Genomic DNA, 22,241 nt, shown 5'->3' with positions numbered 1-22,241 from the left:
AAAATTAATCTCTCTTAGAACCATAAAATGTGCATTTAATGACTTATATCAGGACATTTAATAATTGAATTTGCAGTAAATCAAGGGAACTGGGCAAGTTTGGGTTTTGTTGCTAACAGCTTTAAACATGTTTCCACCTTTGCCATACCTTAACAAAGCTTTCTTGCTGGGCACTGAGGTTCAGGCCAGCATAAACTTACCAGTATGGCACTGACTGAAACTCATTTCAAACCTGAGATCAACTGCTCAAGGATTGATTGATTCTGACAACTTTTAATGCATTATAATTGAAAACAAGACAACATTACATCCTACCCAAATCTCCACCAAAAAAATTTACATCAAGACATTATTTCTACCTAGGTTATGCCTTCTTTAAATTCAGCAGAAAGTAAAACTAGTTTGCTAGTCTTTGATCAGCCGTCTTTGAACTATCACCCTGTTGCAAGAAGCTTCAACCATGTTGCAATTCCCCCAGTTTCATACTAATGCACATTTGTTTGCAAAGTATGTGCTGTTAAAATGTTGCATCTTATAATGTTTAAATTTACAATTAGCTTAGAATTATTTTTAACTGCTTTTGTTGGGAGAGGAGCAGGAGTCCTGCAGAAGCTCTCTCTTTCTTCCCTTCCTTAAATTCACTATTTAAGTAATTCACTTTCACAAACATTGCTGCCTAGGGAAAAGGTTCTTATTGCCTTGCACACATTTTCCCTTGGAAGACCAGAATATTTTTGAAAGTTTTTCCACATATGGTTTTCCACCTATAAAGAATTTTAAAAAATATATAATCTTTAAAAATATGTGATTTTATAAATTAGAAAATCATAGCATTTGTACATAGCTATAGGTATAGCTATATGGACAGCAATGTGTTGCCATGTCCATGCCCATGTGTGTAGTATCAGATCACTTGTATTCAATAGTAATGTAGCTCTTTACATACTCTAGGTAGTTTGTAAACAGAAATTAACGTAGCTTCAGCTACTTAGTCACTCGAAATACTCTGAGCCATGTTTAATTGATCAGGGATCTGGCACAGAGAAGCAAAAGGCTTTTGTAAGTACATCCAGTGAATGACAGGAAGGTAGGAATTAGAATTCAGAGCAGTTCTTAACTTCCAGACTATGATTTTTTTTTTACCTACTCACTGAACAGAACGTGGTGCAAATGCATTCTGTGGAGAGAGAATATGGTGAAATAGTAAGGGGAAAATACAGATGGCAGACATCTTTTTCTCCTCCTCTTTTTTGTTTTAAACTTCATAATGAGAATGACCAAAGCTGTAGCTCCCCCTTCCCCCCCCCCTTCCTTTCACGAGTACCCTCATTTCCTTCCTCCTTCCAAGCAACTGAAAATCATCCTCTGAGCAGCTGGGATGCTTTAGGGTGAACAACACAGATCAGCATATCATAAGTGTAATTAAATTTTAAACCAGGCTTTTAGGGGGCATTAGTTAAACAGAAAGCCCTTTGTGTTTTTATCACTTCAACAGCACCAGAAATCAAATTTTCAAATTTGCTTATCCCTGGTCTGAAGGTTTTCCACATTACAGAGCACCCATGTGCCCTTTCTGCACAGCCACAGCATGCCAACATGCCCTTTTTCACAGTATGTAGGGGAATACATCCTGCCTCTTTTTTATTAAAACTCTCTTGACTCCTTCTCAGTCAACTGTGCAAAATGTGGAAGCATTCACAGATGGGATGAACATGCATGTACGTTAGAGGAAAACACTGCAGATCTTATGTTATTTATCGTGCATCCTTAAATACAGACTGACGGCTGCCAGGTCACAGTTAAGCAAAATTCACATTTGAATCCACATTTCCAGTGAGCAACCTAGTCAAGAATTAAATTATGTCACATAACATGTATATGTATAGAAGGAAATAGGACTCAGAATAAATGTTTACATGCAAGGGCCAACCCTGCTAGAGCAAGACAGTCCCAACAGCCAATGTCACACACAGGAACGAAAACAATCAGCAGCCACAGCTGGCCCAGCATGAATGTGCAGGTAGTGCACTATCAACACAGCAGAGACCAAAAGGAAAGGTTTGCTGGAAATCTGAAACAAGGCTAAAACTCACACTTCAAGCTGGACAGAAGGGCTTTGATTTCCACACCACCACATCACTGAAGGTGAGCTAAGCACTTTACATATTAATGCTGCAGTTCGCTAGTATGACTGGCATGCAGATTCAAGCTGAGGTGAGCAGGGATACTCTTGCTATATCCCAGTTACTGTCTTCTCGCAGGTAACAAAGTACCTACTATTTGCTGATAGGATTTCAGGCCCTAGCACAGATTGCTTTTGTGTTTTATACAGTAAATGGTTATGTCCTTCCCAGTTTTAGAACTTGCCTACCCTTCCAGATACAAAATGGAAAGAATTTACAAAAAGCCATTAAAAATCTATCACAATACAACAACTACAATGTTATTCACAAGTGATCGATTAAAAAGATGAGTCAAAAAAAATACTGTCCAGTATTTAATGGAGACTCTGCTGCAACAGCTAAGGTGAGTTTCAAAGCATGACAAATTCAGTGAAAGTTTGGTGTGTGCATATGTATAGAAGTTTGTATAGAAATAGGACTGAAAACTTCTGAGATCTGGGTTAATTCTGCAATAAAAGTACACACCAAAAGAATGATTTTATTTCATTCATTAGACTTCATTAAACACAAGCAGCATTCCTACTGTTTCTACTGATTTCCCAGAGTTTGCATCTTTTATTCTAGGATGGCATGCATCTGTATTTTAAGGGCACAAGTCAGTCCTTTAACAGGTACTTGTATGAGATCATGTAGTTACTAGAGAGTTTTCAAATGCTTGAAATACTGAAGAACATTTCTAGGTTATTGAAGTTTTCATCTATTATTGTTTGTTCCTAAAGTAACGGCTTAAAAGCTGACTAGTTATTACATACAGTGGTAAGCTGTGCCTTTCTGTAGTTATCTATTTTACCCGAAATCCCCGATTTCTGCAAACTTTACTAGCATTCAGTGTGACGGATTATGAAGCCACATGCTACCCCATCATCTTTCACTGTGTTACTTGGAGGCTCTCTCTCCTTCTGCATAGCCTGCACAAGACTGTGTGTTCTGCAGTCAATTCTCACATCTCACTGAACAGCGAGAGCACATATCTAGGCCCACAGCAGGGGGGTTAATTAACTGTGTAAGGGACAGAGCTGGCTCTAGAGTTATCTTTTACATGTATACAGAGAATAAACTGAGCTGACACTCGGGGAAATGCAGTAAGCTTTGCACTCCTCACGTTCTCATAAAACTACACTAATTTAAAAAAATAAATACAAGTTTAGCAGCAGCTCTAGATCATACCTGAGTAAGAAGAATCCCATCTGAAACACTGACAATGGAACACTCAGTTTAAGACTCTTTTCAGACTGGAATAAGACCTTGCAGATGGACAAATGAAAACATTTATCTCCTTGTCATAGCACCTGTTTAGATCTACTGCATTTAATAAAGGTTGGATGCACAGGAGAGAGGCGTTGGTTGCTTACTTTCACACTAAGCTAGCAGACAATACAGTAACAAAAAATATTTGCACACAGCACCCTTTCTTTTGGTGTTAGTGCCAGCAGAGCTACAGCAATGTTAATGCCCTGAAAAAGTTTTAGAAAAAAAAAAAACAGTGTTTTCAAAACATCTTCCTAAAGCACTGCAATGGACGGGGCTGTCCATCCCAGGAAAATAAATTGTCAAATATACAAGTGAACATATGAACATATTAAGACTGATGGCACATGCACTGACATCAGACAGGGATACTAAGTAATACAAATGGGAAAACAACTTATACTTCCATTCAAATAAAGCAAGCCCAGTCAATCAATCCTTTTGGGAGAGTGGCATCACTCTGTATTCATGAAGTACATATGTGCTTTGAGCTGGGGGTTGTACTAGATGACCTCTGTAGCTCCCTTTGTACCTACAGATTTCAACTTACCGCATCAAAACACCAATTTTGGTATCAGCCCAGAATGAACATTAGAAATATAAAACTTGCATTATATGCTCTTGAGTATACCCCAAGCCTGAACTTCTCCATCTTTTTCACTTTTCTGTCTCATAACAATCTTATTTCTTAGAGGCATAACTCACTTCCAAGAAGCATCCTACAGGAGTTTGTGTCTCCAGAGTCAAACTATGTGCTCTATTAACAGTGCACTTTGAGGAGGGTGAAATAGAACAAATATAAGCCCGGGTCAAAGGATGTAACAAAGCATACCTCCACACAGTGAGCATCTCTGAGATGATCTAATTTGTGATATCTAGACTGTCTGACAATGGGAAGAGAATTTTCTTCAAGTTTCTTTTTTCATTGTAGTGGTTGTGGTAGCTTGGTAGGGTAGAAAGGAATTTTTGGAGTGTTTTTAAGCACCATTATGTTAGTCTCTGTCATTTACAAATGACTTCTGGTTTGTCCAGGAACATCCTGACTGCATCAGCATGAAGCATGTTTAAAGTTTCACAGATGTCTTTCTCCCTTACCCACACCCTGCTATCATTTAAAGCAATTATGATGTGAAACGTGCAGGGAGCAGAGGAGCAGAAAATTCAGAAACTGCCCTGCTTGGAAAAAGTAGAAGGCCTCTTCTAAGTGCCTGCCCTGAAAGGTAAATTTTAATTAAATCAGAATTCCTATATTCTCATGCTTTAGCATTATTTGAGTATCTTGAGCATTTTTTAATAATCAAGGGAGAAATATCCTAAGAATAACTGTAACATATTAATCTAAAATGATGCTCTACACAACATTGGACTGAAGTTACCATCTAGAACTCTTTATTCTAGAAGTTATTTTGGTAAGCCATAATTCTAGCTTTCTGTTAGACACAGCTACACTTTGAAACATGAGTGCAGAGAAATTGTCTTCCTTGGTAGCTCAATCACTACTTAAATTTAAAGTCTAAAAGAAAAATCAAAGCCATCTCCACTGTGGTAGTTTGACCATGGCTGGTCACCAGGTACCCACCAAAGCTGCTCTGTCAATCCCCTCGTCAGCTGAACAGGGGAGAGAGAAAATATAAAGAAAGTGTCATGGGTCAAGCAAAGGACAGGGAGAGATCACTCACCAATTACTGTCATGGGTAAAATTGACTCAACTTAAAGAAATTAAATTTAATTTACTACCAATGAAATCAGAGAAGGATAATGAAAAGCAAAATCAAATCTTAAAAACACTGTCCTCCTACCCCTTCCTCCTTCTCAGACTTAATTCTATTCCTGATTCTCTGTCTCCTTCTGCCTTGAGGAGCAGGGAGATGGGAATGGGGGTTATGGTCAGTCCATCACATGTAGTTTTTGCTGCTGCTTCCTCAAGGGGAGGACTCCTTCCCCTGCTCCAGTGTGGGGTCCCTTCCACAGGAGACTGTTTCACAAATTTCTCCTTCCTACAGTGCATCACAAACTGCTCAGAGTAGGTCCCTTCCATGGGGTGCAATCTTTCAGGAATGCACTGCTCCAGCATAGATTCCCTGTGAGGTTACAAGTCCTGACAGCAAATCTGCTCCAGCACAGGCTCCCTTCTCCACAGGTACACAGGTCCCGCCTGTGTGCAGGGCTTCTCGGGGTCCAGCAAGGGCTTCCCACAGGGTCACAGCCTTCTTTCAGGCTTCTGCTTGCTCTGACATGGGCTTCTCCACAGGTAGATCCCTGCTCCACTGGATGCCTCCATGGGCTGCAGAGGCACAGCCTGACTCACCATGGTCTGCACCAAGAACTTCAATGCAATGCTTGCTCCAGCACCTGGGGCATCTTCTGCCCCTCCTTCTTCACTGACTTTGGAGTCTGCAGAGCTATTTCTCTCACACATTCTCACTCCTAGCTTCTCTGGCTGCAATCTTCTTCTGCACAACAACTTTATTTTTTCCCTTCTTAAATGTGTTAACGCAGAAGCACTACTACCATTGCTGATGGATTCAGTCTCAGCCAATGGCAGTCCATCTTGGAGCTGGCTGGAATTGTTTTATTGGACGAAGGGGAAACCTCCAGTAAATGCTCAGAGAAACCACCCCTGTAGCCTCCCTGCTACCAAAACCTTGCCATGCAAAACCAATACAACCCAGATGTCCCAAACAAATAGCTTTACTGTTATTTACGCTGAATGAATGCTGAAGAACTTAAAGGAAAAAAACACCCTTGTTTCTATTCCAATTCACACATAAAAAACAACCCAACAATTTTTATCCAAGCTCAGAGTACAGGACAAATTCTCACTGTAGCTATGGCTGCGTAAGACCACTGAAAAGAAAAGAACTGTTAAAAACTCACATCCTCCTAGGCAGAATTTACCAGCTTCCTCCTTTTTTATAACTGGGCAGCAGAAGTGAGGATAGGCACAGTGGGCCACCATTTAGGTCTGATTTTCTGTTGTTCATTAATTGTTTTATTCAAAGCCAGAAGTTAAGCAATAAACAAGGACTTTGACTGTGTAAGATTTCAGACACCTCATTGCTTCCTGCTTGGACCTACTACACATGATCTATATAAACCCTCAGGATCCGCAACATAAGCTCTCAAGCAGAACTTAAAAGTTCTGTCTCCAACTAATTCAGTTTGAAATTTGCTTAACAAAAATCATAATGCTGTAAGAAATCAGGCTGCTCTCTGCTGTCAGCTTCCAAAAAGTCTTCTCAGTTGTTCTTTGTATATACAACTCAAGTTACAGAAATTCAATTCTTCAAAGAAGACTCAAGAACTACTTTAGATTTCTTTTTGTGCTTCATCTTCATACTTAAAGTGTTAGGTAATACTCAAAACAGTATCAATTGTGACAAACAAAATACAAAACTTCAACAGAAATTTTCCATATGCATTTATAACAATCTCCATCCGCTATACTTCAGTTCCAGTCATTTGGGCGCACTGCTATTGTTGTGCCTGGTTCATGCATAGGGCTACTGTGTGGATCAGCTATTCCAGTGGGAGAAGCAAGAGAGAGACAGCCTACCTTCCCTTCTGCCATTTAAGAGCTGCAGGTGTATTTACTGGATCTGCATCCCTGAAAAAGGGAGACTACCGAGCCACAGACTGGGTTTAAAGCTGTGGTTACACAGCTGTTTGGTCCAGGATAAATACAGCTGTCAAATGAAAACTATTCCACCCTTTGTTTCAGTCCTTCCTTTCTGCTACTTCTCTTATGCCAAAGGCTGCGTTCATTAAGCTGCACACAGGCCAAATGAGCAAAAGGGATCATGCTGAAAAACTGGCACGTCATAGATAGTCTTCGGCGTAATTTTTTGACTCCAGTCACAGCACAGCAACATGAGCACTAGTTCCAGCACAAGGGAGGGGCTGAAGTCAGCAGCTAGACCAGGCAGGAGGACAGGTCATATCTTTCATGGCAGCTGTCCAATTTGAAGCATAATCAAAGTGACCATATAATCACAACCTACAAAATTATAAGGTATGGGATACTAACTCAGTTTTGTCTCTGAAATACAGTGAATTCGATGCCTTGGAAGCACAGTGCTGGAACCACTGACTCCAGAGGAAGACAACATAAAGAAGTGCAATCTGACTTTCCTCATTTCTGCACAGTGCTTCAGTAACTCCACATAATGACACTACAAAATGTTATCATCAGCCCAACCACAGGATGTTCTTAGATATTTCTCAGCAACCTGCTTACAGTCTTTCAAGGACCATTAGGAAAAGCCAAAAAAAATAGCAATTTTTAAAAAGCAAGCTTGGGGGGTATTTTCTGTGTAAGTCAAGCATTAATTTAAAAAAGTAGGTACTTCTCTAGTCTGATATACCCAAGGCCTGATACAAAAATAGAAAGTGCAAAAGCTTCTTAAAGAAACATTTATGTTCCATAATGGGCAACACAGACAGAAAATAACTCTTTCTATACCTTGTATACCACATATCAATTAAATGAATTATGGAAATGCACTCAGCCCTACAAAATAAAATATTTCAAAACAGTCTGCATTTTTTAGGGCAGGCAAGGTAACAGAATGCACTGTGGGAAAAAAGATACATTTAAGGATACTTTCTTAGTACTTTGTTTTCTGGAGAACTTAATTGGACTCTTTACCAAAACAGTTTATATACAAAAGTTAAATTACAAAAGTTAAATTACCTGAAGCCTTATGGTAAGCCATTTTTATTTCTTATCATACTACCTTTGCTACCCATCATCTTCACATCTTTCCCAGCACACTGAAAGCACAGGTCTTCTTTGGGGTCATTTCGCAGTTGTAAAACCACCGCAGCATACAACAGTGCAAACAGGATATGGCACAAGCTGCATCGTCCTTTCAGCTGATGCATCCCTCCCTCTCTCCAAAGACTCTCCTCTTTGCTGACTTCCATAAATAGTATAAGGGCTGCAAAAAGGGCTTCATCTCCAGTGAAAAGGAATAGTACAGGCAGGGACAATGTAAACACGTGGCACAGTTGGGCAGCTTCCCTTAAAAGCAGGTATGATTGCAGAAATGGACACTGGGAAAGACCAAGCAAATAGAAACTAGATGGGCAAACAGAATGGCAACTGCTCTGAAGAGCTGAGAGTGCACTTGGGTGTAACTGCTCTTACAATCCGAACCCAAGCACCAGAGGCAAAACTTTGTCTTTTGGTATCAATCAGCACCTTATGTCATGACTTTTTTCAATAACAGAGAGGAAGCTACAGCCAGGATACAAATGCTGCGCACCAAACACTAGTAAGGCAGACAAAGACCATGTGAGAACAGGCCAAGCTCCTACAAAACCTTCAACTCAAAGTACACATACCCCAATACCCAAACCCATTGATAAGAAAAAAGACCCAGAGGCAACACTACGCTTAGTGAAAACTTTCTCCTCAAAGCTAGCTGCTAACGATCCTGCTTTCCTCACTTTTGGTTCAGACACACTCCTGCCTCTGCTCTGGTCCAAGCTAATTGGATTCATCTTTCAGCCTGACACAGCAGCAGCTACCAAGTCTTCGTTTACAGTTTGCTAAGTGAGCCCAAGATTATTATAGCACACAGCATTTCTGCATGGCCTAGAATGAAATTTAACTTTGTTAGAAAATTGAACTTGATAGAAATTTATACAATTCATTTTCAAAATATCAGGTGGGGAGGGAGGAGGCAAGGGATCTGTTTGCAGAGATTTATTGGCTATCCCAACCTGTTCAAGAGAGCATGGACATTCTATCCTGTGGGTTGTGGGTAAAACGTAATGAAAATGCCCAAACAAACAAGAAAATACCACCACCATATGCATCGAAGTGGGGTAGGTCTTTAATCAACAACTGATTTCTCCTTTCATACAGAAGTTTATGAGACACAGTGTAATCAGTAAGTCAAACCCTGCCTTTTCAAGGAAGGGACTTAAACTAAAAAGATCTTAGACTATTTAATATGGGTTCATACATGTAACTAAACACAGAAAAACCTCTAGGACCGTAAGCGCCAAGATGAACTTTTTGTCTCAGCATTTTCTAGTCCTAATCAGCATTTTGCAAGAGCAGATCATTAATATTTTAAAGACAAATAAAGGATGTAATGAAATTTTGGAGACATCTGACCCACTAAAATATTCTTGAAAGCTAAGGCTCAAAATGACTGTATGTGTGTCAGTTAAGTGGGTCTCCTGCTAACTCAGGAGAGGTCAGAAGGGAAGCTATCTGCTAAATGCCATCATACACATGGTGTTTAAAACACACTATTCTAAACAGAGAAATTTAAAAGCTAGTAAAACAGACACCATTCAAGATAACTAAGTGAATTATGAAGGTGAAGAAGATTCCATCATCTGCAAAGCTTCAAATGATCAGCAATTTTCATTCAAGAAACTTTTGAATAACTTGGAACCCACAAAGATTATTCTCAGAAGTACATCAATTTTAGTTCCACGTAGCTAAAACCAAATGATGTAAACCCATTATGAAATGATGGAATAAAGTGTTTACATCACTTAATACAGTAAAAGGAGATAAGCAGGATAAAGAAAGAGGAAAGGGCAAAACCTGTTTATTTACCCTTTACTTTCTAAAAAGTGCTGCCTAGAATACTTCATATGCACCATGCAGCAGTGCCAGTGCTTTCAGAGCAGACCTGACTATTGTAGGGGATGTACAAGTTTATTAAATACAAATTCTTGTTCTAAAGGAATTTACTTTAAAAGTGGCACTTCCATCCAAAACTAAAAAGCAGAAGAAAAGAAATGCAGAATTTCAAATTGGAAACTTTGGTCTTGAGCGTGAGGATTGGAACTGTCTCTTGCTATTCAAATACAAACCCAAGCATATCATACATGGACTTAAATCTACCACTGCCACATTGCAGTCCAAGGTGATTTTACCATAAACAGCTACACTATATTAATGTCTCATATAGTGTTACACCCCTGCTGCAGGGTCTTCCTACATAAAACTTTGATTATTGCCTGCAGTCTTAAAAGAAAAAGGAAGGTTTAGGGATACAGAACTTGATATATTTTTATACTACCATAATGCACCTTTCTACAGCAAATGATAAAAATAATGCATTTGGCATTTACTACAAAGACACAACAAAACCATCAGCCGTGTTGTTACCTGGTTTACTCAGGAAAATGTATTGTAGAGCATCAGTAAGGTACACCCAGGTAGTACAGCTGTTTCCAAAAATGTTTGGCTACTTATTTCCTCTCTTCTAAGTACTCTGATTTTATGACTAATATTACACCTTGCAATTCTGGGGACCACAATAAAAACAAAAAACCTGTTTGCAGATCCATCCAGCTGGCTAGCTAGTTTGCCCAACAGACCATTTTGCTTGTCTGCTGTTGGTGAGACCACTTGACTTCCTTCAGCACCCAGAGACATTTGCATTCCAAGTGTCAATTTCTGTGGGTTCTTGAAGTTTTCTCTCTATAGCTCTCCATGTAAGTGGGATTTAAAGGCCTTCTGATTGCTAGGCTAAGAAGAAGACTAGATGAAAAGCTGAAGAATAAAAATGGCATCATATCAGTGCTTACTGAACTCTAGCCATAGGATTTATTAGATTTTAAAATCTGAAGTGACACTCACTGAGGGCCTGACCCGATGCTCCTGTTATCAGGAGACACACATAGCTCTAAACAAAAGGTTGTAGAGAATACTCAAGAACACAAATTGATCTGCAAATCCATAATTCCCACATTTCATAACTAAAATCCCTCTCCAAAAGATCTTTCCACTACCAGATCAAAACTGAATTTATAGTATCTGCATTTCTCATTTAACTAAACTGTATTTTGCTCAAAAATTAAGATCTTTGCAGAAATTTCATTCTTGATTTTAGAAATTGTCAGAAACAAAGCTGTGTAACTACTTGGATGCATTTAATTTGAGAGAAATTACTGTGTCTCTCATCAATTCTCTGTAACTGCTATAAATTCCAAATCTATTTTGTGATAGTAAGTCTCAGTGAATATTTGAAGGTAATTAAGATACTAACATACTAATAAACTAAGTTTCCAAGTTTCAAACAGAACAGTACCTTTAGGCTACAAAACTTTAATTGCCCAGCAGACAAATATTCAGAGCTTCGTGTACTAGGATGCTATAAACTGCTTTCTCCAAATTATTTACTTGGAGAATGGGATAAATCTGTTTCTTGAGATATATGACAAAATTTAGAATGTGTTGGAGAACCCAAGAACCTAATTTTGTCTAAGTTGATTGCTGAAGCATTTATTACTAGACCAAAGGTGTGTGTGGAGCTTTTGATGCTAGAAAGCTGCTGACAATCATGCACTTCCACAGCACTCTAGGCTGGCCACAACTCTAAAGAACCAACCGCTGCTCTGAAAAACTGTCATACTAGACTGAAAATGAAGCAATTTATAAAGAGAGTGAATGGATATGGAGCAAGACTCCACAGGCTTAAATGCTGCCAAGTATTCAAATTTTCAGAAGTCTAAAATAAAAGGATAGTCACTTGCTGTTCTGCAGAACATCAGGCAGCTCTAAAGCATATATCTCAAAAATTCATATCACGTATTATAGTTCCGATGTAGTTTTTATGTTTTCAAAGGAAAAATAAGATAAACAAGTTCTGCCTTCTACAAACAGTACAATCACTGAGGTTTTTCTCATTGAGTAACGAGAAAAACGGCTCATTTCTCTTTGCTACACAGGGCAGTCTGGGTTCAACTCTTTAACACACTAATGGCCATTTACTATTGACACATTGCCAACATTTTACTGAAGAGACTTTGAGAAAGAAAAGGCAGGGGGGGAAAAACAGTAATTATAACTTCTTAACTGTTTCTAAGTTACCTCATCTGACTCTGGAGGGAGGGACAAAGAAGATATGCTCATCAGAACTCAAGGGCTTTCTCCCTACTAGCTTTTAAAAGTACTGTAAGAAGACACTTAAATTAAAAAGAGACGGAATAGAACAAGAGTTCTTTTTCATAGAACAGATAGGATAAACTCTGTAGGGAAATGGAGTAGTGAACTGAAGCCTAATCTTCCTCGTAGTTTTTTATAGTCAGTAGAGTGAGAGTTGCCTTCACAAAACCAACACAGAATGGTTAAAACTTAGGTTCCCTTGAATTGCCTCCTGGTGGTGTCTCCACCACTCTACTGATCCCTCACATTTGGACTTCATTTCAGCAAAATTTCCATCAAATTCTGCAGTCACCATAGTCTAAATCAACCTGTCACATTACTATTAGTGGGGAAAATTGAAGAAGACCCCTTGCACTTCACTAACAGTTTTGACAAACTTAGGACAAAGGAAGAGATAAAGAGAAGCTCAAAGAATAATGGACCTACTTAAAACAAAAACAAAACCACATCAAGAAAACTTACATTTTGTGTGGCCACCACCTATCTTCCCTGACACTATGTCAAATGTCTCTGCTATCTTGCAATCTAACAGCAGGGGAAAAGTCACTCTAAAGAGATTATACACTTTCTGGAGTTTCTGAAGGACAGAACAAGTACATGAAAAGTTAGCACAGAAGTGAACAGAATACTGAAAGTGACTCTATAATGACCAGAAATAGGTGAATTCACATTGACTTGGCCCATATTTGAAGAAAATAAAACACTCTGAATTCCATGAACAGAAAATATGTACCAGATTATCACCTCCATGAACATCAAGGTTTTCTAAGGATGAAGACTGCATTCACTGCCTCCAACAGTGCCAATATAGAAAAGAAAGCACAGAGACTTCATCAAACTCAGTGAAGAGCACTTTAACCTTTTAATACTTCAGGTTTGTTCACCCTTTAAGCCCTTCAAGAATATCACAGTCTCCACAATAAAATGAGGAATAAAAGTCCATAGTGAGAATAATAAGGACAGACAACATTTAGTTAGAAAAGTGAAACCCCAAAAAATCTTTCTATAAAGTGTATGCTCATTTGGCCCGCTCACACTTCCCTAATATGCCATCTCTCTAAATCACTTCCAGAAAGGTGTATTTCCTCTTTATTTGTCCATCACAAAGGACATTTAGTCCACCCGTAAAAGCCACTACAGTTAACAGAAAACAATTCCAAACTAGCATTATAGAAGCAATGCAACATTATCACATCCATCTCAGTCTTTTTCAAACCTATTCACCAAAAGTTGAACTGACTGGTTCCTCAATGCCTTATGAGGGTGTAACACATGACCCATATGCGGGAAAACAGCACCTAATACTGTCTACCCAACTCAGTCTTGTTCTTGGTGTAATACCAACAAAGAAGATAATATTTAGTAATAAAAGTACTTTAGCCCATGGCTGTACTACAGTCAGTAACTCATAGCACAAAAAACATCACATTTCAGGAAGTGGCTTATTTTCGAATCAAGTACCAGGCAGCAGAGAGCAAACAACAGAGACAAGCTTTTGCCTGTATTCTAAACATTGGACACACTGTCTTTCTCTCTTCTCCTTTCCAAAACTCAACACACTTCAGAAAAGCTGGGGACCAAATAATTCTGACAGCAAATAAAGATCCATAAGGCTCTGAAAAGTAGATCTCTGGATTTGATTCCTTTTCTAACTTGTAATAAATCAAAATACTGTTTCTGTGGCTGTGAGGTTGTTCCACTGAGGCATGCAGAACAGAGCAGAATGAACTACTTTAATCTGTTTTAACTTATAAAAATTCATTAGTAGATTTAATCCCTTTTCCCAGCATCCAACTAAGAGGCATTTAAGGGTGCTATACAAAACAGCCTAAATCCCAGTCATCATCATCTAATGCTTCGCTTGTCTTCCCTTCAAGTATAAAAGGGAAAAGGGAATAGTAGGCCTTGAAATAACCACTGATGTGTGAGGTTATCCGGCAAGTCAAAACATGCAGGAGCATCTAATAACCAACTCTCTCCATCAGTAGGGGATTTTCAAGGAAAGACTGTCATTTAATTGCCCATTTTCTATCTACAATGTTGATTTTCAAGCAAAGCAGGCTATTTTGGAGCTATGCCCTGGCTTATATGAAGATGAAAGATGTATCCAAATAGGTTCAATTAAAAAAGTTCTCCAGCTGCCTCCAAATCTGGCTTAAATACAACACGAACTCAAAAATTAAAAGTTGATCTGGAAAATCTGTGCTGAGGGAAGAGTAGCGGGGGGGAGGTGTGGCAAGTTTTTCTTCCATTTAATGACGTCACAAAATGGTCACTTACATTTCCTAAATTGAGTTACTCCAATGTTAATTTTTGCATATGTAATATACATTAAGTTCACAAACCAACAGTGAGAAGTCTAGGTGGAGTTCCATTAAGAGAAGAATGGGAATTCCAAGTTTACATGCCAGTATGGGTTTAATCATGATTTAAGCTTTATAAAAGGTCTGAGACAGCTTAGCAATATTTCAGTCATATACAAATGATCATAACGTCAGTTTTGCAAGAGAATTTGGGGCAAAAGAGGCAGCAGGGAGAGATGCATCCACTCTGCCTATCTACAATCATCTGTGCAACATCCAAAATTTGCTTCAGACAGTATATCTTGAGAATATGGAAAATGATAACTTAATGAGAAGTCATTATATTCACATTTTCACACAATATTTGGATGCAAATTAAATAAATACCAAAGATTAAAATAGTAAGCTTATGCAGATTTTTCAAATATTCACCTCTAAACAGGTGCTGTTCACACCGATCAGAGGGTTCAAAAGGATCTGACAATTCACTGAGGCAGTTAACATACTTTTCCTTGTGTCCAGATAGACCAGTATCTTTTTGACAGGAAAAAATTACTGACTACTTCAAACCATCTAAGAAAGATTCTACAAACAGGCTTTTCTCATGTATTTTACAACTGCTTTATGAACAGTTGGCATAAATGGATGCTTGCAGTTACATGCAAATTAGCATATCTTTATCATTTACTTAAAAAAGATCAGTGTTTAGTAATATGTACAGTTCCAGATAAACAACTGGAACTGAAATTAAGCATCACCTGCCTCAAGCTATTAGAAACAAAATGTTCATATGGCATATTTGCAGGCTTGATCCATTACTGACAGAATAACTGGCATTTTAATATGCCCTCAATAAATTGTGGAGAAAGGAGGTATCAGAAACTCCAGACAAAACTGGCAGGAGTAAGCAGTGACTTTATTATTTATTTCCAGATTTTTAGTCCTAAGTTCTGATGGTGTTCATCAGGTATATCTACAACACACAGGCATACCTTGCCTACCTTCTTATGCACAAGCATGAAGTGCTCTTTCCTAGCAGTTAACTGTACCCAGTTTCCCTCCTGCTCTCTAGCTTTCTTGAGCTTACATTCCTCTCACCAAAACACTGCTGCTTCTCTTTACAGAATATGATGGAACATGTTTCAGGTACAATTTGCTGATAATGTGCTCAAAAAGCCTGCATAAAAATTCACCTTTACTATGATTGACATCTGATCAAGAAGAACAGTCTCATAGGATGAATTTATGCACATTACCAATCTTTTCATTACTAAGTTATGGTACCTGTAATAAATATAGCAACAGTAATGCTTAAAAGCTATTCCTGACAGTTTCTGGAAACTTAAATAACAAGTTTCCTTTGTCAATCTAATTCTCATGTTTACTTTTATTCAACTATACAAAACTACGGTTAAATTACTCTGCCATTTTTTATATCTATCCCAAATCCCTTTTCTAATTACTTGCTATTTAGTGGCAAGGTTAAAAGGACTCTCACCCTGAACATATAGGACTTAGAATAACCTTATATATCTCAATGTGCTCTAAACTCTAAATCTAAGCAAAATTCACTAGATTTGCCTATTCATAATAATAAACTTGTTTTTATGGTGTGCATTTTTTCTAATTATATTCCACAGTTTCAACTGCTCTTCACAATAAAGAATGTTAGAAGTTTTTCCCCCTATGAAAAAATCAAACCACAAGTATCTTCAAATAGCATATATATGCTGGCAACTATTTTTGATTACTTTTTCCTGCATATATACAGTTCTTCAGAAATCAAAATAACAAAGGGATTCACTTTATTATTTCCATGTCAAGAGGACATACTTTAGAATAAAAGTCTAGTTTTTACAACACTACTCTTAAAGATTCAATGAATTTCACTGCAACTACAGGAAGAGACATTTCCATTTTATTTACAAATATAAGGGAAAGAACTATGTGATTTCTTTTGTATGTGCTTATCATCATCATCCTTTTATCACAGAGTCAAAAGACTATTTGTGTAAGCTTTCTTTCACATTTAAGACAGAATATTGCTCTAACTTTTCCAGGAGTTTGTGATGAGGACACATCCTCTTTCTCTGACACAATATTGCTAAAAAAACCCACATTCTTTTGCTGCCCAGATGACCTCTTCCTTGTCTTCAAAATAAAGTACTATTATGATACATACTCAATCATGATATATCTGTAAGATAATCTGTAAGTTTTTTTGTTTTTTTTTTTTAAATTAACTATGGGGGATAAGAGGCAGAAGTAAAGGTACAACTTCAAGATTACATCCCTCCCTCCTTTATGCTAGCCCTTTTCTATCTCAGCTTTCACCAGTGTCACTGGTAACAATTTCCACCCCACCTCCCCAAATCAATTAAGAAAAAAGTATACACTAATAAACTTCCTCATGGAAAAATTAAAAAAATACATTCTTTAAGTTTTTGTATTGTAAAGAGTGTATTTAACCCAGACAAAAGCTGAGTAGTGCGACGTAATTGTGGGTAAAATTTCTACAAATCAGAATGCCAAGAGAAGACACTACTGTAGAATAAAAAGCAAAGATAAAAAGTGCTAAGACTGTGACTTTCTTCCAAAGATGTGAAAACACAGGAAAAAACAGTGAAAAAAAGTAACAGAATTAATTCACATTTACAACCTAACCATAGATTTGGCAATTACTACTGCTCTGAAAATGTTACTCTTGACTTTTTTGTTGAAGAGGGGTGTGGGGAAAGAAAGCGGAAACCATTTTTAAAACCAATGCGTTCAGAATTTCCAGACTGCAGCTGTCACATTTATAGCTGAGGAGCAAGACTATTAAACTGAATTCCCCTTATAGCCTAGATTAGAAAAGAAGTAAGCATAGTTTAGAACTCTGTGAAAGTAATACAAAGAGACTAGCAGAAGAGAAATCTGAGAGTCTGAAGAATTCGAGCTTACTGCCCTTCAAATGTAAGTTATCTTCAAGTAACTTTTTGGAGTTTTCCTTTCAAGTGTTAGCACACTCAGTAGACATTGCTCCATCATCTCTCAGGTGTAACAAATCAAAGCCTTTCTTTTCACCTCTGACATTTTCAAAAAACTTATGAATATATGACATACCTTATGCTTTAAGATTTCAACCCTGCAACAGCTTACAATTTTTTTTAGGTTTAAGCCTACACGCTGTACAGCCTACTTGCTTTCTTTTTGTCCTTTGCCAGATCTCCTCAATTTCACAAACTTCTGAACAGAAACTGTCATTATTAATTCTCAGCAAGACACCTAAGCGACTATGAATCACTGCAGCGACTGGCAGCAAGTGTTGGCACTACTCTCACAATGCTTCAGAAACGGAGGGAAGTCCTAAAGCAACTAAAAGCTTTCAGCTAAACCTACCGCTGACTGGGTTCTTGCACAAGTCTTCATCCAACTTCATTAAATAAGAGAGCAAAGAAAAAGCATTCATTAGGATGACATAACATTTCACAAGCCAGAAATATTTCATTACTCTGCCTCTCTAACACCAGCATCTCAGCTCCATGTCTCCAAGCAGGGACACCACACAGGCTGGAACTTAAGTTTCTCAAACTTCATTAAAAGCTTATCAAACAGCAATCATTATGAATCTTATAACTGTTCACAGTGGGGCTGGGCCCTCAGAGTTTATTCATTGGGTATCATCAGAACTACTTGGCTCTAAACAAGATTACACATGTTGCACCCCTTCTTAACACAAGGACTGCACGATGTAAACCATTATATTTACTGTGCAAAACTGCATATTTCTCCATGCTGTGTGAAAATCAAATACTGATTTATATTCTACCCATAAAGCAGTTGATAATAATGATTTTTCCTGAAGAGGAGTGAAAACAGAAAAAAGGGCTTTGTTGTAGTCACCTCAGTCGAGGTGCTGTTCAACTGCATTGCTAAACCACAGATTTCTGTACAACAGATTCCTGCAAATAAAGAGGGAGTGAGCACTTCTCTGCACAGGGAAGTTGTAGCTCTTTTCCCAGAACATTCATTTACCATGATCATTGAATTTTAGCAGTCATACTACTTTAACAACATTATCATCTGGAACACTGGCAGCTTTGCAGTCCAGTGGTAGAGATAACAAAACATTTAAACTTCAACAATCGTAGGGAAGTTCATGGTTGTTCTGATAATCAAACCCACAAAAATACAAAGAAGCAAACTATGTGACTTCATATGGACTGTATTCACTGTGTGGCAGAAGTAAAATCAAAACTTTTTCAACATCTTTTGGAAACTTAACCCATGTTCATCCCATGAACAAGTGGGCTTTAGCACTTTGAATTCAATAGGAAAGATATAGCTCCATTACTAGTGATGCATAATTAAAAAAAAATGTTAGTATAGACTATTCTGCAGCATAACGTCAGAGAATTATAAATACAAGTTTAAAAGTTATGGTAGGATGTATTTGCTTTCTCACATTCCACTCAGTGTCTCACTGCCTGTCCGTGCTCATCATGTGAACTGGTAGTCAATACAGCTTGCTTCATGGCATCAAGACAAGCTAATTTTGAAATTACCATGGGCATCCAGAGCTTACCAGAGAATCCTGAAACAGCTTGCTGTGAGACATAGCCACATGCAGAGGCTCATGCTGGTTTTAGAGAATAAATCATCTTCAAGAGAGGCATGCTATCACATCAGCGAAACCTCAGTTTTTGTTGAACTACTGTTCTCATTAAAAAATAATTTTCCTTATTATCCTTACATGTTTCATCCTAGATTCATTGTTCCCCTATTAAAGCATACTATAATTTTTTCAGTAAACAAAATTTCTAGATAAATGTTAATCACTGTCTGGCCATTTTCCTAGGGATAGTAATACTCAAAACAGACCACAAGCAGCTAGTAACAGATGAATTGAGGTATCTAGTTGAGGTATCTGGTTGTGACACTCAAGCATTTAACCAATGCTCTAAAATTTTTCCCTCTTCAAAGGTCTAATCTATTGATGTAATTTGGATCCATTATTGACATATTAAGCAATACAATTAAGGGAGTGCTTAAGTCAGTCAACTAGGGAGGGGATGGTGTGGTGTATGAGGGGCTTGTGCATGTGTTGCTCTTTTATGTTTTTAAAAACAAAAGTGAGAACAAGTTTTGGAGATATCTCAATATTACATATTTTTCTTATTATTATTCACAAGGCCCATGCTCAAGTTTAACAATCTTTCTGTTAAGCATTCAGTTGTAATTATTACTCATACTTTAGAGCTGTCAAACAGAATTCCTACCAAATGGCAAACATAAGACAATTGTGGTGTAATTTCTCATGGTAAAAGCATCCAACTAATTTTCAAATTGTCTATTAAGTACTCATAACTGACATATATTTAGTTGGTCTTGACACTAAGAAAAATTCCAACATACTCACCCATATACACAGTGTGGGCCTACTAAGTCAAAATCTAAACATTTGCCTAAACCAGAATGGTTGAGTTTAAAAGTTTCAAGATAATAATGAAAAAGTGACAAAATTAATTAATTTTTCCATAACCCTTTAATATAAAATGTTAGTTTCAGCACAAGAAAAATTGCTGTAGCTTCCACTGATTAAACTAGTTTCTTGTTTGATAGACTTACAATAACTCATCCTATCCTTTGTTGAGAAATACAATAAAAATCAAAAACGTCTGGTTGCCCACGCTTATTTTTGCACTTAAAGATTTAGCAGCTCTCTTGGAAGCTGGGAAAAGAATCTTTAGAATGCAGTGTTAAAAATACATCTCTGTTTCCCTACCTGTTTCTCACTCAGAGCTGTGATTTTGGCTTGAAGTTCATGAAGTTGTTTCTTCAAATCAGCGTTCTGATTAGAAAGAAAAAATATCTGTGAGAAAGATATTCCATTTGTTAACAAAGAGTAGTAGCAGGAAGGTGGATTTTTTTGTTTTTGTTCTTGCATAGTGTACTACAAATATAGCACCTCTGGATGTACAGCCAATAAAACTGAAATGGCTCAACAAAGCCTTATTTAAATCACTAAGTACAACAATAATCAGAGGACCTTTCTAGCACTCAGATAGATAGACTAGTTTGGAAAGAAGATTTCACAGAAACATCCATTAGTGCTTGTCACATTATAAAGCACATTTGTACACTTCATCAAGTTTACAAAATAAACAATAAAAGTTTGTTAATATGCAATAGAACAGTATTATGCTGCATATAACAGTACGCTATGGTATGTTATCTAAAACATTCTCACCTATGCTACTTATGCAAAGATATTTACACTTAACTGTGTAGAGTATCAAGCATATCTATTAAATCTTAATTGACACATATATCAATTGAAGGCAAACATACATAAATCCTTATTCCCATGTATGCTTATGCCTTAGATTGTGTTAGAGAATTACATTTGCCTTGACACATCATTCATATAAGCACTTTGCTTACAGTAGCACTTTTCTAAGTTTCAGATTTTAAAGCCATAAGCAACACTAGAAAGATGCAGACAGAAAACAATTTTTACCAGGACTTTTTCTTTTCTACTGAAATTTAAAAAAAGATTGAAGAAACATCTGTCCTTAGTTTAAAACCTGTGAAGCTCTGCAGAAATGTGACAGGGAATCAAGTTTTCCTTAATTTTTCTCCTTTCCCACTTTTTTTGTTCTCATTTATGTTGCAAAGTTTTTATACTAGATTATGCGGGTTTAGTCTGCTAAGCAGAAATATAAAAACATAAAACTAATATAATCACAGCTATTTCATGCACATTGCCTATTTTTATATTCCTCCAATTTTGAAATGCATTTTGATCTCAGCTTGCAGATAGTCTCTGATTCCAGCAAAACCAGATATTGACCAGTCCTCCTCTCTTCTTCTTGATTCTACTTAATATTCTGGGATAAAAGTGCATTAAGAACATTGGAAAAAGGGACCAGATTTTACTTTTCCTGACTCTAGGAACTTTGCATGGCTGCTTGCAGCATGACCTCACTTTCAGCAAATATGAACTGAAAGTGAACTGCTCTGCAGACTAATTGTTAGCAGACCTGACCAGCGAATAAGAGCAGCAGATCTTACCCAAATCCCATCAGAATAAGAACGTTCAAAAAAAACATATTTTCCAATACACCCTACTTAACCCTCCCTGTCAGAGGTTTAACTACCTGAGTGTTATTAAAAGCTGTCTTCTCACTTCACTGAGCTCAGAAAAAAATGTACATTCAGAAAATTACAGGATATTTACTATTGTGTGGGGATGGAAACTCTTAACAGCAAGCCTCATGTGAGCAGCCTTTATCCCTCTACTCAGCATTTCAGACTGGTTTGAGAGCTCCACAGAACTCCCCATCCAGCATCCAGGAGTGTTTAACTTCTGTACAAGAAAACCCAGGGACCTTACACAGGCACTGGAAAAGGGATGACTTCTGCTGTCTATGCAGGGGGAGTCCGGTTATCCAACGTCAGTAACCCTGAAACTTCCCAAGGCCAAGTGTCCATTCCATGGACAATACAGGGCTGGTAAGACACCAAGACTGGCAATCTGAACACAACCTTAAGCTATATTGACTGGGCAAAATTTCTTGGACAGAATATCCTCTCTCTTCTTGT

At 37.6% G+C, this 22,241-nt stretch overlaps 1 protein-coding gene across 5 annotated transcripts in view; it reads right to left on the bottom strand.

Annotated features, from left to right (window-relative positions):
• Window positions 1–22,241, bottom strand: part of PHF21A (PHD finger protein 21A) — a 125,705-nt gene that overhangs the window by 64,378 nt on the left and 39,086 nt on the right. For 3 of the 5 annotated variants that reach the window (XM_088057518.1, XM_014251976.2, XM_005522463.3), the window contains one exon: window positions 20,422–20,508. In XM_088057518.1, the coding sequence (XP_087913644.1) occupies window positions 20,422–20,508 (87 nt within the window). The remainder of the gene's footprint in view (window positions 1–20,421; window positions 20,509–22,241) is intronic. The other 2 variants (XM_014251979.2, XM_005522464.3) reach the window with 1 other exon arrangement.

Source organism: Pseudopodoces humilis, chromosome 7, assembly GCF_049639895.1.
Source record: "Pseudopodoces humilis isolate 2021_Gansu_Grassland_sample_001 chromosome 7, ASM4963989v1, whole genome shotgun sequence".
Taxonomy (NCBI): domain Eukaryota; kingdom Metazoa; phylum Chordata; class Aves; order Passeriformes; family Paridae; genus Pseudopodoces; species Pseudopodoces humilis.
The sequence above is the reverse complement of the archived record's forward strand: the minus strand, read 5'-3'. Positions and strand labels throughout refer to the sequence as shown.